This window comes from Myripristis murdjan, chromosome 17, assembly GCF_902150065.1.
Source record: "Myripristis murdjan chromosome 17, fMyrMur1.1, whole genome shotgun sequence".
Taxonomy (NCBI): domain Eukaryota; kingdom Metazoa; phylum Chordata; class Actinopteri; order Holocentriformes; family Holocentridae; genus Myripristis; species Myripristis murdjan.
This window is the reverse complement of record NC_043996.1, coordinates 18,226,920-18,241,002: the sequence shown is the minus strand read 5'-3', so window position 1 is coordinate 18,241,002 and position 14,083 is coordinate 18,226,920. Positions and strand designations below refer to the sequence as shown.

Sequence of the window (14,083 nt, the reverse complement as noted above, 5' to 3'; positions counted from 1 at the left end):
TTCTTTTGTTTTTGATAGGAGCCACTGATGCTCCTCCATACTTTATTTACCAATCTCTTATATACCCTAAAGCTAACCTTCTTTTAACCTTCTGCTCATTGGTATTCTTGTGTTCAAGGGTCTGCACCTTCACATGAACACGTGCACGCATGCACACACACAGTCTCACATGTACATACTTTTTACCTGTCCGTGGGCATAGTAAACGGCAATAGCAGATCGATGGCGGTGGAAACGAGAGGCTCCATAAAGCACGGCCCAGGGCACAGGCAATCAGCCCCTGCAACAGCAGTTAATGTCAGCGCCACACTGAAAAATGTCCCCCAAGGCTGTGGGGAGGGTTAATGTCAGCACACCCAAGAGAAATAGCCCCCTTCATGTATGAGACAAGAGTGAGGTTAAGATCAGAGCAGGACAGAGAAATCATCCTTGCTCCTGAATGGGAGTGGGCTCAGTATCACTGGTTAAAAATTTCATTGAGAGTAGTGCACCCGTGAGAAATAAACACATCCTTTGAGGGAACAAACTGTTGATAATATTGTACCTGAGATGAATATTGCAGTTCTTTGGCTGATGAAATGAGGAAGGCTAGGATTTAGGTGAGTATGAATGACAAAAAGAAGAAGGGAGAAGAAAGAATGGCAGTATGACAGAAATCCTTGTGCTTAAAATGGTTAGGTGTAATGCCTCTACCTGACTGCAAGACCACACATCTGGATGCATATCCCTTACATTTTGATGTATGTTTCTGAGTACCATTACTTGTATCATATGTTCTCAAAGGAGAATAAGGCAGCCAGCCTAGCATCTCTCTTTGTCTCTCTTTGTCCCAGAAAACAGGTGAGCCAGCTCACCACCTACACACAAGGACCTGAGGATGTCTCAATTAAGCACACACAGCAAAGCCATATCCACAGGGGAATAAGACCGGGAATAACATGAGCACAGTTAGTCCAGCAGACCAGTTAGTGCTGGTAGAGTAAGAAGCAGCACAACAATGACAGCTAGAACAGCCTGAACCAGAGCTAAGGGACCCAGGAATAGCATTAACATGATTGCAACTCGTCTAGCATAGCCACACATGAGGGAATATGAAGACTATAGCTTAGCTTAGCTGTAACAACTGACAAGGGAGTGAAGAGCAGTATTAGCATGGGCAGACACGCTAACTTGGCATTTCTATTCATGATTTATGCCCCACGGGTGTGCCCTCAGGACCAGCCAGAGCGGCTTACGGCTTCCACAAAGCTATGCCAGCTGCAAGGTACCAAGCTGATAAGCAGTCTTTCTGACATACACACAGACACACACATGCACGCTGGCATATACACTCACACGGGCACATACAGGTGCAAACACACATGCACATGAGCACTCACACACATAAATACCTTATCATTTCATCATTCCCCTCCACTGCTGCTCTCTCTATTTCCCCAGAGTGGCTAGATCTTATTACATATTTCCTGACTGATGCCGTTTTTTGATGCTGAAGGACATTGAGCAATGTGTTCATTAAACGAGGCTGGTCAGGGAAAATGTGTAAGTAATTAGTGCAGCTTTCACAAAATCGCAAAATATCATCCCAGTGCTAATGTCAGGACAATGAGAGCTGCTACCACTCTCGATGAGGTCGTGGTCCTCCTTAATGCGCTCTTGCCCTCCGCTTGCACACAAACACACAAACACAGTCCTGGATATGCACATACACACACTAACCCACATGCATGCAGTTAGATACACTGGAGAGATATTGAGGGAAAGCAAAAGCGGACTATATTGTGGTAAAGGACATACTGGGTCAATCTCCAATTTCCAGCTGGAACACTGAACCATACCAGCAGGCAGATTATAGTTTTTCTGAGAATACTTAGAACACTTAGAATAGTAGGACACTTACAAAAAGTATAGATATTTGTGTGTTGTGTTGAGAAATGTTTGACTCGTGTAATAAAAGAAACAGAAAAGGAAACGGAAACGGAAAAGAAACCAGCACTCAGCAGCTATACCAGGCCACCCGAAAACCTGGCCGTTGCCCCCAGGGGCTTAATCGGCGTCAGATGATAGCCAATGGGTTCCGACGGCTTGACTGACAGATGCACTAGGTCGACCCTCTGTTCAAATTCATATTCATAATCCGTGTCCCTGTTCATGTCAGCGACCTCACTAACATACAATCACCCATTTGCTGCTGGAGTGGCTTTCACTGGCTCTCTGTGGAACAAATGAGAGGATGAGAGAGCTAGGAAGAGGGAGAGAGAGAGAAAATAATGGAAATAATATACCAAGCTCTCCATCTTCTCCTCTCCTACTTCTTTTCTCCTTACCTTTTCTCTCCTCCCAGTCCAGTAATCATATCTGTTGAAACCGAGTTCTGCCTGTCCTGTCCTGTCCTCTCTCTCCTCTTTGTGTGAATGGCTTGATATATTAATATGGATATTAATGTTTCCTCTTTTGCCCTGTAATTATATATTCGATTGATTGGTTGCTAATGAGACAGCCACCACTATTTATAGCCATACATAGCCACTTAATAGGCCTGATGACTGAAGATGTTTACCTCACGCTGCCCAGAGATGTATTACACCACACTGCTGGACTACAGGGCAGGAGAAAAACAAACATTAAATTCTCTCAGTGTATGTGTATGCTCAGTACATTGTCAGTAAAAATTTGCTTTTTTGTCCTAAATTTAGGGGAGATGAAACTGTATTAGCATTATCCATGAAAAATAGTGTGAAATAGAGTGAAATCTGTTGAACGAAAACACAGGAAGAGGGTGGCAATTATACAGTAGGATGGCGTGACAAAGAGACACCAAGACGTGCAAAAAGTGAAAAATAAATCAAAATGATTTTCGAGAGGTATCCACGAGACAGAAAGAGTGAGCCTAATAGGAAGATGCAGTCTTCCCTTCCTCCACAGTGTTCATTCCTCGCTTCCTTTGCTCCAGGCTGCACCAGTTGCTGTGTCCTTAACTTTTTTTCCGGACTGTTCCATTCCCTCGGGTGGGGGAGTGGAGGAACTAGGCCACGCGCCACATAGCTCACTTTGGAGGCAAGGAGTCTGGAACGGCTCGCTCTGTAACACAGGGGGGAGAGGTCGCTCATATATCCTTACTAATTACACTGGAAGGGCGGGCAGAGAGAGGAAGGGGGAGACAGAGAGAGAGGGAGAACAGACTCTTGTCCCAGTCTCAGCCGCCGTGGGCAATATACAAGCTACTGACAGGTATGGGGAACGAGTTATGAAGGATGAAGCAAGGACATGTCAGGATATGGGGGTTTAAAATATAACACAGTTACATCAAATAATCACACCTATATACACACATCAAAGATGGAATTTCAAATGTGCAAGTTTTATTATTCCTCTTAGGCCATCATATGGTTAGGATGAGGTCAAACTGAGTACAAGTGTGGTTTGTGTGTGTGTGTGTGTGTGTGTGTGTGTGTATGTGTGTGCATATGTGTGGTATACTGTGTCTCTAAAGTCTTATTACTGGCCCTAATTTGACGGCCTCTCCTTCACAGTACTTGGTGTGCCGCAGCTCTAGAGACACCAGGGAAGCTGTCAACATAAACCTCCAATTAGTGCCACGGAGGAGTTACACAGTGTTTTATGTCTGTTGTGCTTGGCCTGGGATTCCCAGCATTAAAATTGTATGCATGATGTAACAGTAACTAGATTAATGACCGGATCGCTGCCTCTTCTTCTTCTTCATCATCAGTATTTCATTAACATCTCCCTGTTTTCCTCTCATCCCCCACTATCTTCACTTGATCAGTTTCTCTCATCTTTTTTTTTTGTTTCTTTGTCACTATTCTTTTTCAGTGTGCCTCTTCATTCATCTTTCCTCCCCCTCCTTTCCTTTTTTCTCTCACCAAAGAAGCATTTGTCTGACTCATCCCTCGCTAATGAGTGGTAAGGTGAGGATAAGATGAGGAGAAAGGGGGAAGACAGGAGTGGGGCTCTGACTCATTTCTCGTATGACTTGAGATTAAACCTGAGAATGCGGTTATTTCTTTTCAATTGCACATCTTCTTCCCCTTTCCCCCTATTACTTAGCTCTATTGATCTATTTTATATATCAGAAATATTATTGTATTATGTTGGATTTTCATTTAAAGAATTTATTTGGAGGTGACAGTGATGAACTAAATTATTTTTGCCTTGTGGGGATCAAAGGTATGATCAGATGAAACTTTAATGATCCCCATGGGGAAACTGGGTTTTTACAGCCATCAGCAGTAATGGGATGCAGGCAAGAAAAATAGAATGAATAAGAATGAAAAACAGAAAAATAACAAACCAGAATATTGCAGAAGGGTGGAGGGAGAGAGGAGGGGCGGTCGGGGGTTATATGAGCCTATACTGCCAAAAATGTCAACCATGGAACATAAATTAGAATTATTTAGTGCAGAGTAAAGAGACAAAAAGTTTGTCTGATATGGAAACACCCCCCAACTTGCACATACTGATATGCAAGATAGAGTCTGTTGTGTGTAGGAGAAAACACCATGTAACACAAAGGATACTAACTTTGTTTTTTAGAGGTTCTTTTTTTATTAGAGGAGGGGGCAAGGCTGCTGTCCATGGTCCTGATAAAGTAATTTCAGCCTGAACATGAGCTCTTCCATTTCCATTAAAATTTTCCCCGCAGACTTAAATGTGTAGTAAACGCTAAGTAAGGACAGAATACTGGAATGTCCAAAGTCTGTATGATTTGTTTTCCTGGCTGATATCTATTATTGTCTTATTTCCCCTGTAAAGACTGTGTATTTGTTGAAAACAGGTTTTAACTGTGACTTTGCTGTCGGAAGAAGTGCAGCTTCCAGGAAAAGCATCAGACTGGCCCAGATGTCAGCTTAGAGGAGTTTTGTATGCTTAGCTGGGCTCACTCCATCACATACACATGCATACACACATGCACATGTACACGTACACACACGTACATGCACGCACACGCAGGCGCGCGCACACACACACATACAAACAAATGCACGTATGCACACACACATTTCCTGGGGTTTTGTATGCATAGCTGTACTCTCTTGTGAACAGAGCTTACTGGTATTAACCCAGTTTCAGTTTTCATGCACGGAGGCCCTTTCCTGAGGGAGCAGCCTTGTGGGATAGAGAGATTGAGGAGGCAGGGAGGATGGAGTGAGGGATTGAGAATGTTTGTATGAATGTCAGGGCCTTTTCAGCACACGTGAAACAAAAAACAAATTCTCCCAGAAAAGTGGTTTCCAGGGAAACTGCTGAATGAAAGACTAGCGCCAACAAAAAAGGTCACCGTGGGAGGTGACCTCCCACAGTATCGTGGCTGTCATTGTCAGGCCAAAGAAATTCACGTCTTCACATTTTATAAATAGCTTCACTCTTTTGTCTGTCATACATTCAATTGTGATGGTATAGTGGAAAAGATATTAATGGATGAAGTGTCTGGCAGGGCTGTGGCAGCCCATAATTAATAGTTTCAATGGTCAAATGTGCAGTTTGATCTATTACCACTATCAGTTTTATCTGTTGGTCTCTTAGATCATAGATGCTTGGTGGACAAAACTTGTAAATAGCAATTTTTCTTCCAGGTGTTGTATGTATGTTTATTTTTGTGTGTGCCCTACCCCAGGTGCAGCTGAGCCACGAGTGCATGCGAGCCATGATGAGGATGACTTACTGTCCTCACTGCCGTAGCATGGCCTCTGCCAGACCTTGTGCCAACTACTGCAGCAATGTGATGAAGGGCTGTCTCGCCAACCAGGCTGACCTCAACACTGAGTGGAGGAATCTGGCAGGTGGGGAACACATGCACACATACATGCACGCAGGCATATGCTCCTGCAAAGGTTGACTCACTAAGTTCTGTAATGAATGACAACCCAGCTGAATCATTCTACCAATGTGCTGTAATACACATTAAACATTTCACACCTCCTCCATGCTGACTATACCCCCCGTCTGTGCAGATACTTTGATGCAGGTGGCTAATCGCTTTGACGGCCCATCTGGTGTAGATGTTGTGATCCTCTCCCTCCCCAATGGCATATCAGAGGCCATGTCTACTATGATGGAGAATATAGATACTGTCAACAGCAAGGTGAGAATTGGTGCACACAAAGTACAAACTGATAACTGACATAACCGACATAGAATATTTCAACCTTAATGGCAATTGTGTCGTATTAGACAGAATACAATCAAAAGAGAAAAAAGAGATGGATTGACATTGAATTGTGAACCAGACTCACATGTAGTGTTGTGCACGTGGCATGTGTCCCATCCCTCAGCACCCTGCTTTAATGATATTTCAGGTAGGTGCTTGCTAAGATGGGGGGCTTAAGTCTTGATCCTTCAACTGAAGGACAGTCTGTCTCCTCATTAAACCACTGGGGGCAGTGTGGCTCAGGAGGTAGAGCATACAGTAATCAGAGGGTTCTGGTTCGATTCCTTCAGAGAGCATGTTGAAGTGTCCTTGAGCAAGACATTGAACCCCTGACTGCTCCAATGCCAGCCATGGCCTAAAGCTTTTAGAAGTAGACTTGTGACTGAAAGGTCACTGATTTGATCCCCTGGACCAGCAGGAAAAATGACCAGGTCTTTTTTTGTTCCTCAACACCTACAACTGAAGAACTCTTGAGCAAGGCACTTACTCAAGGGTTGGCTCAACTGCTGTATGATGGTAGTGCATGCAAGTGCAGCAGCTACTTCAGGTCTAACTTGCCATGGTCCTGAGGACACGCAATTTTGTCCCTACTATGTATTTATTCCTCTTCTGCTGCTCTCACCTTAATTTCTGCATGCCCTTAACACCTATCCCACCACTGAATTTATGCTCCTGCAATACTCCACATACCTATTTTAAAACAGAGACACATGAGTCACGAGCAAGTCTGCCGTCCAACCATTCACTTCTCTGTTTAACGGTGTTTGAGTAACACTTTTATGTGACCCTTAAAAGACACGAGCAGCCATGAAAATCTGGCTATGCTGTTTGGTGAAGGTGGAAAACAGCGTAGATAGTGAGAGGGAAGACAAAGGTTCCTCTGTGCTGGTTTGCTGTTTAAGAGCCTGGCTTGGGTTGAGCCACAGCCTGGCAGACTGCCCCTTCACTGGTCATACTGGGTCAGTACAGAGATCACTTTACCAGCTCCAACTTCTAATCTTCATCCCTAGGGGAAAGCGCTGAGCTGATCCCACAGAAGTCAATTGGTGTCCATAGTCTAGTATTACAATAGACACAATGTTGCACAGATTATCCCTCATTTACATAATCTATTGACGTCCAACTCAAAACCATATGGTCTATTACTTATTTTCCCTATGAGAATGTACAGATTACAGATCTTTAACTGGTTGCAACTGCGTCAGCAACATAATTAAAGTGTAAAGCTCAAACATTAATTTATCTGAAGGTATTTGCTAATATGCTCGAACGTTATGTGACATCTGTTACTGCTCCAGTGCTGTAACAGAGCCAGTGCCATATTTCTTATACCAATAATTCAATCTGTTATGAACTACACAAAACTGTCTTGTTATGGTGACAGTTTGGTGAGGTTTATGTTATAATGATAAGTATTTGGGTAGAAAGGTTCAGGGCTCTGCTAAACAGGCAAAATTTGATTACAGTTTCACTTCAGTGTTACTGTTTTTTCTGCTGCATTAAAAGTATTTTCTCAGCAGTGAATCCTTCTGCTGGAGCAAGGTGGTAATTGACTCCTGGTGTCATGCAAAATGCAAGTAGCCTTCATCATTCCTTGTCTTTAAAAGCAGAGATGTATCTGTAATAACACGCTCAAAGGTCATTTTTGCATTTATGGATAAGGTTGTCTCGTAAACTCTGCAAAATAGAACAAAATGCTTGACTGTTGCAGTACAGTATGGGTTTGTGTGATTCTATTCAGAGAGTCGGTTTCAGCATTATTGGATTTCAGTCCTGTCAACACCAACACCAATAAAGATTGTATACAGTGCAGAGTCTGATATTCATATGGCAAGAGTAAAGTTTATAGGGCAAGTCTGAAACCTTATGGCTCAAGCTTCACCCAGACTGGTTGCAGAGGAAAATGAATTTGATGATAAAGCACTGCAATCTATTTTGGCCTTGCGGTGTTTTGACAGCAACATGAAAATTCCAGCAGGGACTTGAAACCTTTTGTTGGAGCAAAATTTTATCCAGGAACATCCGGTCCTCTTACCCGTTTTCATGTAAGTGTCCCCATTAGAGCTTTTTGATAACCCTCTTTCCCCTATCTTTCTCTTCTCTACTCCTTTCCTTTTCGGCTTCGATCATTTTCTCCTACCCCAGTTGTTTCAGGCATGTGGGAACCCCAGAGAGGGAGGAACCAGCACCACAGGATTGGAAGACATAGTGAATAAAGGGAAGATTATAGTGGAGGACAGGGTGGGACCCAGCACTGGCAAACTTGAAAAACTGGTTAGTATTTACCTGAATCTCTGACTGAATCTCTGTTTTTTATTACTGCTCTCTGATGGCCTCATTCATAGTTCATGGAGATACTGATAAGTGTGATCAGTTAAAATTTGCTGTTCATTTCATTCATTCATTCATTCATTCATTGTTATTTATTCCGTTCATGAAAATGCACAGTAATGAAATTAGTACAAAAAAAAAAAAAAAATTCACATCACATATTTCAGATTGATGCTTTTCATGATTAGAAAGGAGCAGAGAGAAGAATATAATTCTTATTTTTGTCTGCCCCTTACTTGAACACAAGAAATCCTAGATGGGCCGTCGTCTCCAGTTACCTACCCTTTGCTCATCATAGATTGCACCCTTGATTACAACAACTTAAAGCAAAATAACCCATTAAGTAAAAATGTACAATCTCAAAACAAATAAAAATGGACATCCAATTAAATTTCAGAAGCATATTTCCTAATTTGTCTGTCTTTATACATTTTTTTAAACTGCACAATATCTGTACAACCCTTTAAGTCATTCTGTTGAGAGTTCCAAAGTTTTACACCGACAACAGAAATACACATTTGTTTTAAAGTGGTCCGAGTAGCTTGATGCTTAAAATCAAATCTCCTTCTGTGATTTTCATCTTCTGAGGTAAACACAAAAAGATTTTGCATGTTCTCTGGCAATACTCTATTTTTGGCTTTAAACATAACTAATAATGTCTGCAGTTCTATTATCTCGTTAAGTTTCAATAACCCTGACTTAGCAAATAATCTGTTGGTATGTTCTCTAAATTCAGCTTTGTGAATTGTTCTAACAGCTCTTTTCTGTACTAAAAATAGTGGCATTATATTACTTGTATAGGTGTTTCCCCATACTTCTACACAGTAACTAAAATAAGGCAGTATAAGTGCACAATACAGTATTCTCATTGTGTTACAATCCAAAACATACTTAGCTTTGTTCAAAATAAAAATATTCTTAGACACCTTTGATTTAACATATGATATATGAGATTTCCATGTCAACTTTTCATCTATTATGACGCCCAAAAATCTAAACTCAGATACTTTCTCAATATTAACTCCATCAATAGATAATGTGACATCATCCTTTCTTTTATTAGCAAAAACCATAAACTTAGTTTTTTTCAAATTTAATGATAACTTATTTTCATCAAACCAAGATTTAAGCTTAACCATTTCATTTTCAATGTTTTCTGATAAAGTTTTTAAATTATCTCCAGAACAGAAGAAATTGGTGTCATCAGCAAACAATACAAACTGCAAGAGTTTTGAAACTTCACAAATGTCATTAATATATAAAATAAAAAGTTTAGGCCCCAAAACCGAGCCTTGCGGGACCCCACATTCAATTTTCATATATTGTGATGTATTACCAGCAAATTGGACATATTGTTGTCTGTTGTGTAAATAGCTTGTTAACCAGTTTCGAGCAACTCCTCTCACCCCATATGTATTCAGCTTAGAAATTAAAATTGAATGATCTATTGTATCGAATGCTTTCTTTAAATCAATGAATACCCCTATTGTAAATTTCTTTCTGTCAATTGCTGTTGTTATGTCCTCTATTATTTTCATTATTGCTAAACCTGTAGACCGGTTTGTCCGAAAACCATATTGGCTCTCACTCAATAAATTATTGTTTTCAATAAAGCTATCTAATTTCTGAACAAACAATTTTTCTAGCACTTTTGAAAATTGTGAAAGCAGTGATACTGGTCTATAATTATTAAAGCTGTGTTTATCTCCTGCTTTAAAAAGTGGAATGACCTTAGCTGTTTTCATCGTATCTGGAAAAACACCGGTTTTAAATGAAAGATTGTAAACATAACATAGTGGTTTAATTATGCAATCAATTGTCATTTTTACTATTTTGATGTCAATTCCATCACTATTAGTTGATGTCTTGTTTTTTGTTTTAGCTACCACAGAAGTTATTTCATTCTCACTCACCTCACCCAGAAACATTGACTGCATCACCTTATTTTCCCCCCTCCAACCACTTCCTGTATGGCCATTTTTTTTTGTAATGTCATTTGCCAAACTAGGCCCAACATTTACAAAAAAAGAATTAAATTCATTGACCACTTCATTCATGTTTTTAATCACCTTATTGTCCTTTATAAAGTAGTTTGGTAAATCTTTTGATCCAGATTGGTTTCTTATTATATTGTTCAAAATGTTCCATGTACCCTTAATATTGTTTTTATTTACTTGCAATATGTTATTATAATATTCCTTTTTTGCTTTTCTCAATATGTTTGTTAACTTGTTTTTGTATACCTTGTATTGTTTTCCAGCCGTCTCTGTTCTAGATTTTATGAAATCTCTATATAATTTCAGCTCTATACAGAAGACTATAGGATGATTACAAGGGAATGAATGATTGCCTGGATGAACTAATCAAATGACAAACAAATGGCTTACTAGTTACTGAGAAAGTGTGCCCTCATTTGTGATTTTTGGCAAGCTATAAAAGACAATGAATCTAATGCCCCTTTCTCCTTACTTTCAGGTGTCTGATGTGACCAAGAGGTTGAGGGACATGCAGCCATACTGGGTTTCTCTTCCAAGTATCCTCTGTGCCGACAGAGTGGCCACCGGAGCGGGCGCTGAGGATAAATGTTGGAATGGCATGAACCGTGCTAGGTAGGGCAAATAAACACATGAGGAGACAGTAAACAGTGATTAAGGGCTATAAATAAAGTAAAACTTGAACTTAAAAGAGATTTATTTCAAAATGGGATATCCCCAAGTGGAAGAAAAAACAATGTCCAATAATCTTATAAAGGGATGACTGGTATGAGTACTGGCTTCTTGTGAGCCTTTAACACAATACAATAGGGCAATTGTTTCCTTTGCCTCAAAAATAATCGTAAATACCACTTTTGAAAACCGGAACCTCACAGCACAGTAAAATAAAAGACTGTCAACATTTTAAAAGATATTTGGGGCTGAACAAAATGCTTTGTTCGATTGTGTAGGCCAGCATGAAGCTGCAGCAGAGCAGCATTTTAATATGACCTATCTTGCAAAATACTGATCCTGTTCTTTAACTGTGACATTAGACAACTGTTGATTGAAACTGTCAGATTATTTATGTCATCTGTGTGTGTGTGTGTGTGTGTGTGTGTGTGTGTGTGTGTGTGTGTGTGTGTGTGTGTGTGTGTGTGTGTGCATGTGTGTGCCAGATATCTTCCTGAGGTGATGGGTGACGGCCTTGCCAGTCAGATCAACAATCCTGAGGTGGAGATTGACATCACCAAGCCAGACATGATGATACGCCAGCAGATAATGCAGCTGAAGGTCATGACCCACCGCCTCAAGCAGGCCCTCAATGGCAAAGATGTAGACTTCCAGGACACCAGTAAGTACATTCATCTGGGCACACATCTGATGAACTAAAGCTTTCAACAAGTTCTAGATTGAGGGCATTAAACCACTCTATTACTATGCATCCGAGGACTTAGCACACTCTTCTATCTCAGTTAACTGCACAGGCTTTATTAAATGGCAAAGGCAGTACTATTTTAAGCGGATGGTATGTCAGAGAAAAAAGAAATGCCTGGCCTAAATCATAATGCCACTTTGAATAATTGAGGTCATATTTTGTACTACATTATGTAAGTATCATTGGGCAAATACCGGCTGGAAAAGTCAAATCCTTTATTCTGGGGTTCATACCTGGGCCGTCAACCTCACACTTTGCTTCTATTAGTTACGCAAATGCATACAGCGATCATCTGACAATTCAATTAATATGTTAATTCCACACATATATTGTGAGCAGCGTCATTTATAAACGTTGTCAGTTTTGACTGTTAAAGGTTTACGTCATTTTATTCTGTCTCTCTCTGCTTATAGGTGATGATGTCAGTGGTTCAGGAAGTGGCATGTGCGCCGATGATGTCTGTCGAGGTCCACGCATGTCTGTCCCCAGCACAGACCGACCCAAACTCTATGCCTACCCTCCAGAGAACAAGAAGGTGGTGAAAGGCTCAGCCAGTCAGAACCTCCCCTGCATCACCATTTACCTGCTTTCACTGGTCACTTTGCTGCTCCGGCGATAATTGCCAGGGGAATCCACCAATCGGGACTGAGTTTGGGACTTGGTGGGCGGGGAAAGGCTGAAAGGGTGGGAGAAGAAGTTGGGGGTTAGTTACTTTGCCAAAACTAAATAAATATAAGGAAACAACAACAAAAAAAATACTTGGATGGACCTCCTTTTGGTCTCGGATTCGAACAAAATGGAATGATGAGTATTCATAGATGTTTTGGTTCTGCTCTTGTCTTTTATTTTGTGCTATATTATGACATCATTAGAGCTGGTCTTTTCGCATCTTCTAATATTTTGTTTCTGGTGTTTGGGTTCTCTGAGATTATATCTGTACCGAAGACATGTGTAAGACCATAGAGTTAACAGTATGTTGGTGTTGACACCATGGGGAGAGGGAAGGAAGAGTTGTGCTTTGCATAAGCGCTGAGCCGGGTATTTGTTATTCCACTCTAAAACAACATTTGTGTTCTGTAGGCTTATTTATTTATTAATAACTGAGGACAACAGACCCCAGAGTGGTTTCACCGCTCCCTAATATTTATAGAAAAAGTACACCAACCGCAAGCTCAAATGAAATAAAGTATTGATGAGTTTTAAAGGAGGATAATCTGGACAGCATGGCCCTGAGTAAGACCCTCCAAACCTCTTAACGCACTAAGCCCACGGCATCATTACACTCACACACAAACTCTCTCAGAGAGGATGAGAGCGCTCTGCGTCAGCACTTTCTGCCGTTTCATCATGTAAGCTGTAATAATAGCCGCGATCACATTCACACAGACATGATCCTCTACTGTGAGAGTAATGTGACCCTTCCACCACACGATCCATCCACTCATCCCTACATTCCCCCCGCCCTCCCCTGCTGGAGCTGATCTCTCCCTCTCTCTCCAGGCCCTGCTGGCTGTGTAGGAGCATGTGGGGAGTTTTGGTGTAAGCAAAACACATGCTAGGCCAGGCCAGGTCTCAGATGACAGCACCTTCCCACTATAGAGCACTGTATGGGGAACGGGGTGTCAGTTTAAGATTGCCCTCACAGCAAAGGATTTTGACAGTTTATGACATTGGAAACGCGCTAGCAGCAAATAGAAAAGAAATGTATGTCCCATACCACAAACGCAGAATGCTGTCATTTAGAGCTTTTTCACCTATTCATTCTATGTGTGCAACCGAGCAAATATGTAACATGCATCACTGATATGCTCTCTGCAAAGTTCCAGTGTCTCTAAGATTTGCTTCATAATTGCCAACAACAATGGTTTGTATTTTTTTTTTTTTTCTTTGAATAGCAGCAATTTCTATATCACAGTCAAAGCTATACCAGGACAGCGCTGCATTATACTATAAATCACTTGCTCTTTTGCAGATGGTGTACACACTTTTGACTGCTTTTTAGTTTTGTTTTCCTAAAAAAAAACAAAAAAAAAACTATCCTGTAGGAATCAATGTTTTGTACTGGCCAAATTCCTATAGGCTATATCTTTTCTTTCCTTTACTTCCATTATCTGTCAAACCGTCTATATCCACCATCAATTTTTCTGGCCCCTCCTCTATATCAGAGTCCCT

General features: G+C 40.9%; 1 protein-coding gene across 2 annotated transcripts in view; it reads left to right on the top strand.

Annotated features, from left to right (window-relative positions):
• Positions 1-13,786, top strand: part of gpc1b (glypican 1b) — a 79,177-nt gene extending 65,391 nt beyond the window's left edge. For both annotated transcript variants that reach the window (XM_030074589.1, XM_030074590.1), the window contains 6 exons: positions 5,636-5,801; positions 5,973-6,103; positions 8,315-8,443; positions 10,976-11,109; positions 11,652-11,827; positions 12,325-13,786. In XM_030074589.1, coding sequence (XP_029930449.1) covers positions 5,636-5,801; positions 5,973-6,103; positions 8,315-8,443; positions 10,976-11,109; positions 11,652-11,827; positions 12,325-12,530 — 942 coding nt within the window. In that variant the 3' untranslated portion in view covers positions 12,531-13,786. The remainder of the gene's footprint in view (positions 1-5,635; positions 5,802-5,972; positions 6,104-8,314; positions 8,444-10,975; positions 11,110-11,651; positions 11,828-12,324) is intronic.
• Positions 13,787-14,083: the final 297 nt, after the last annotated feature.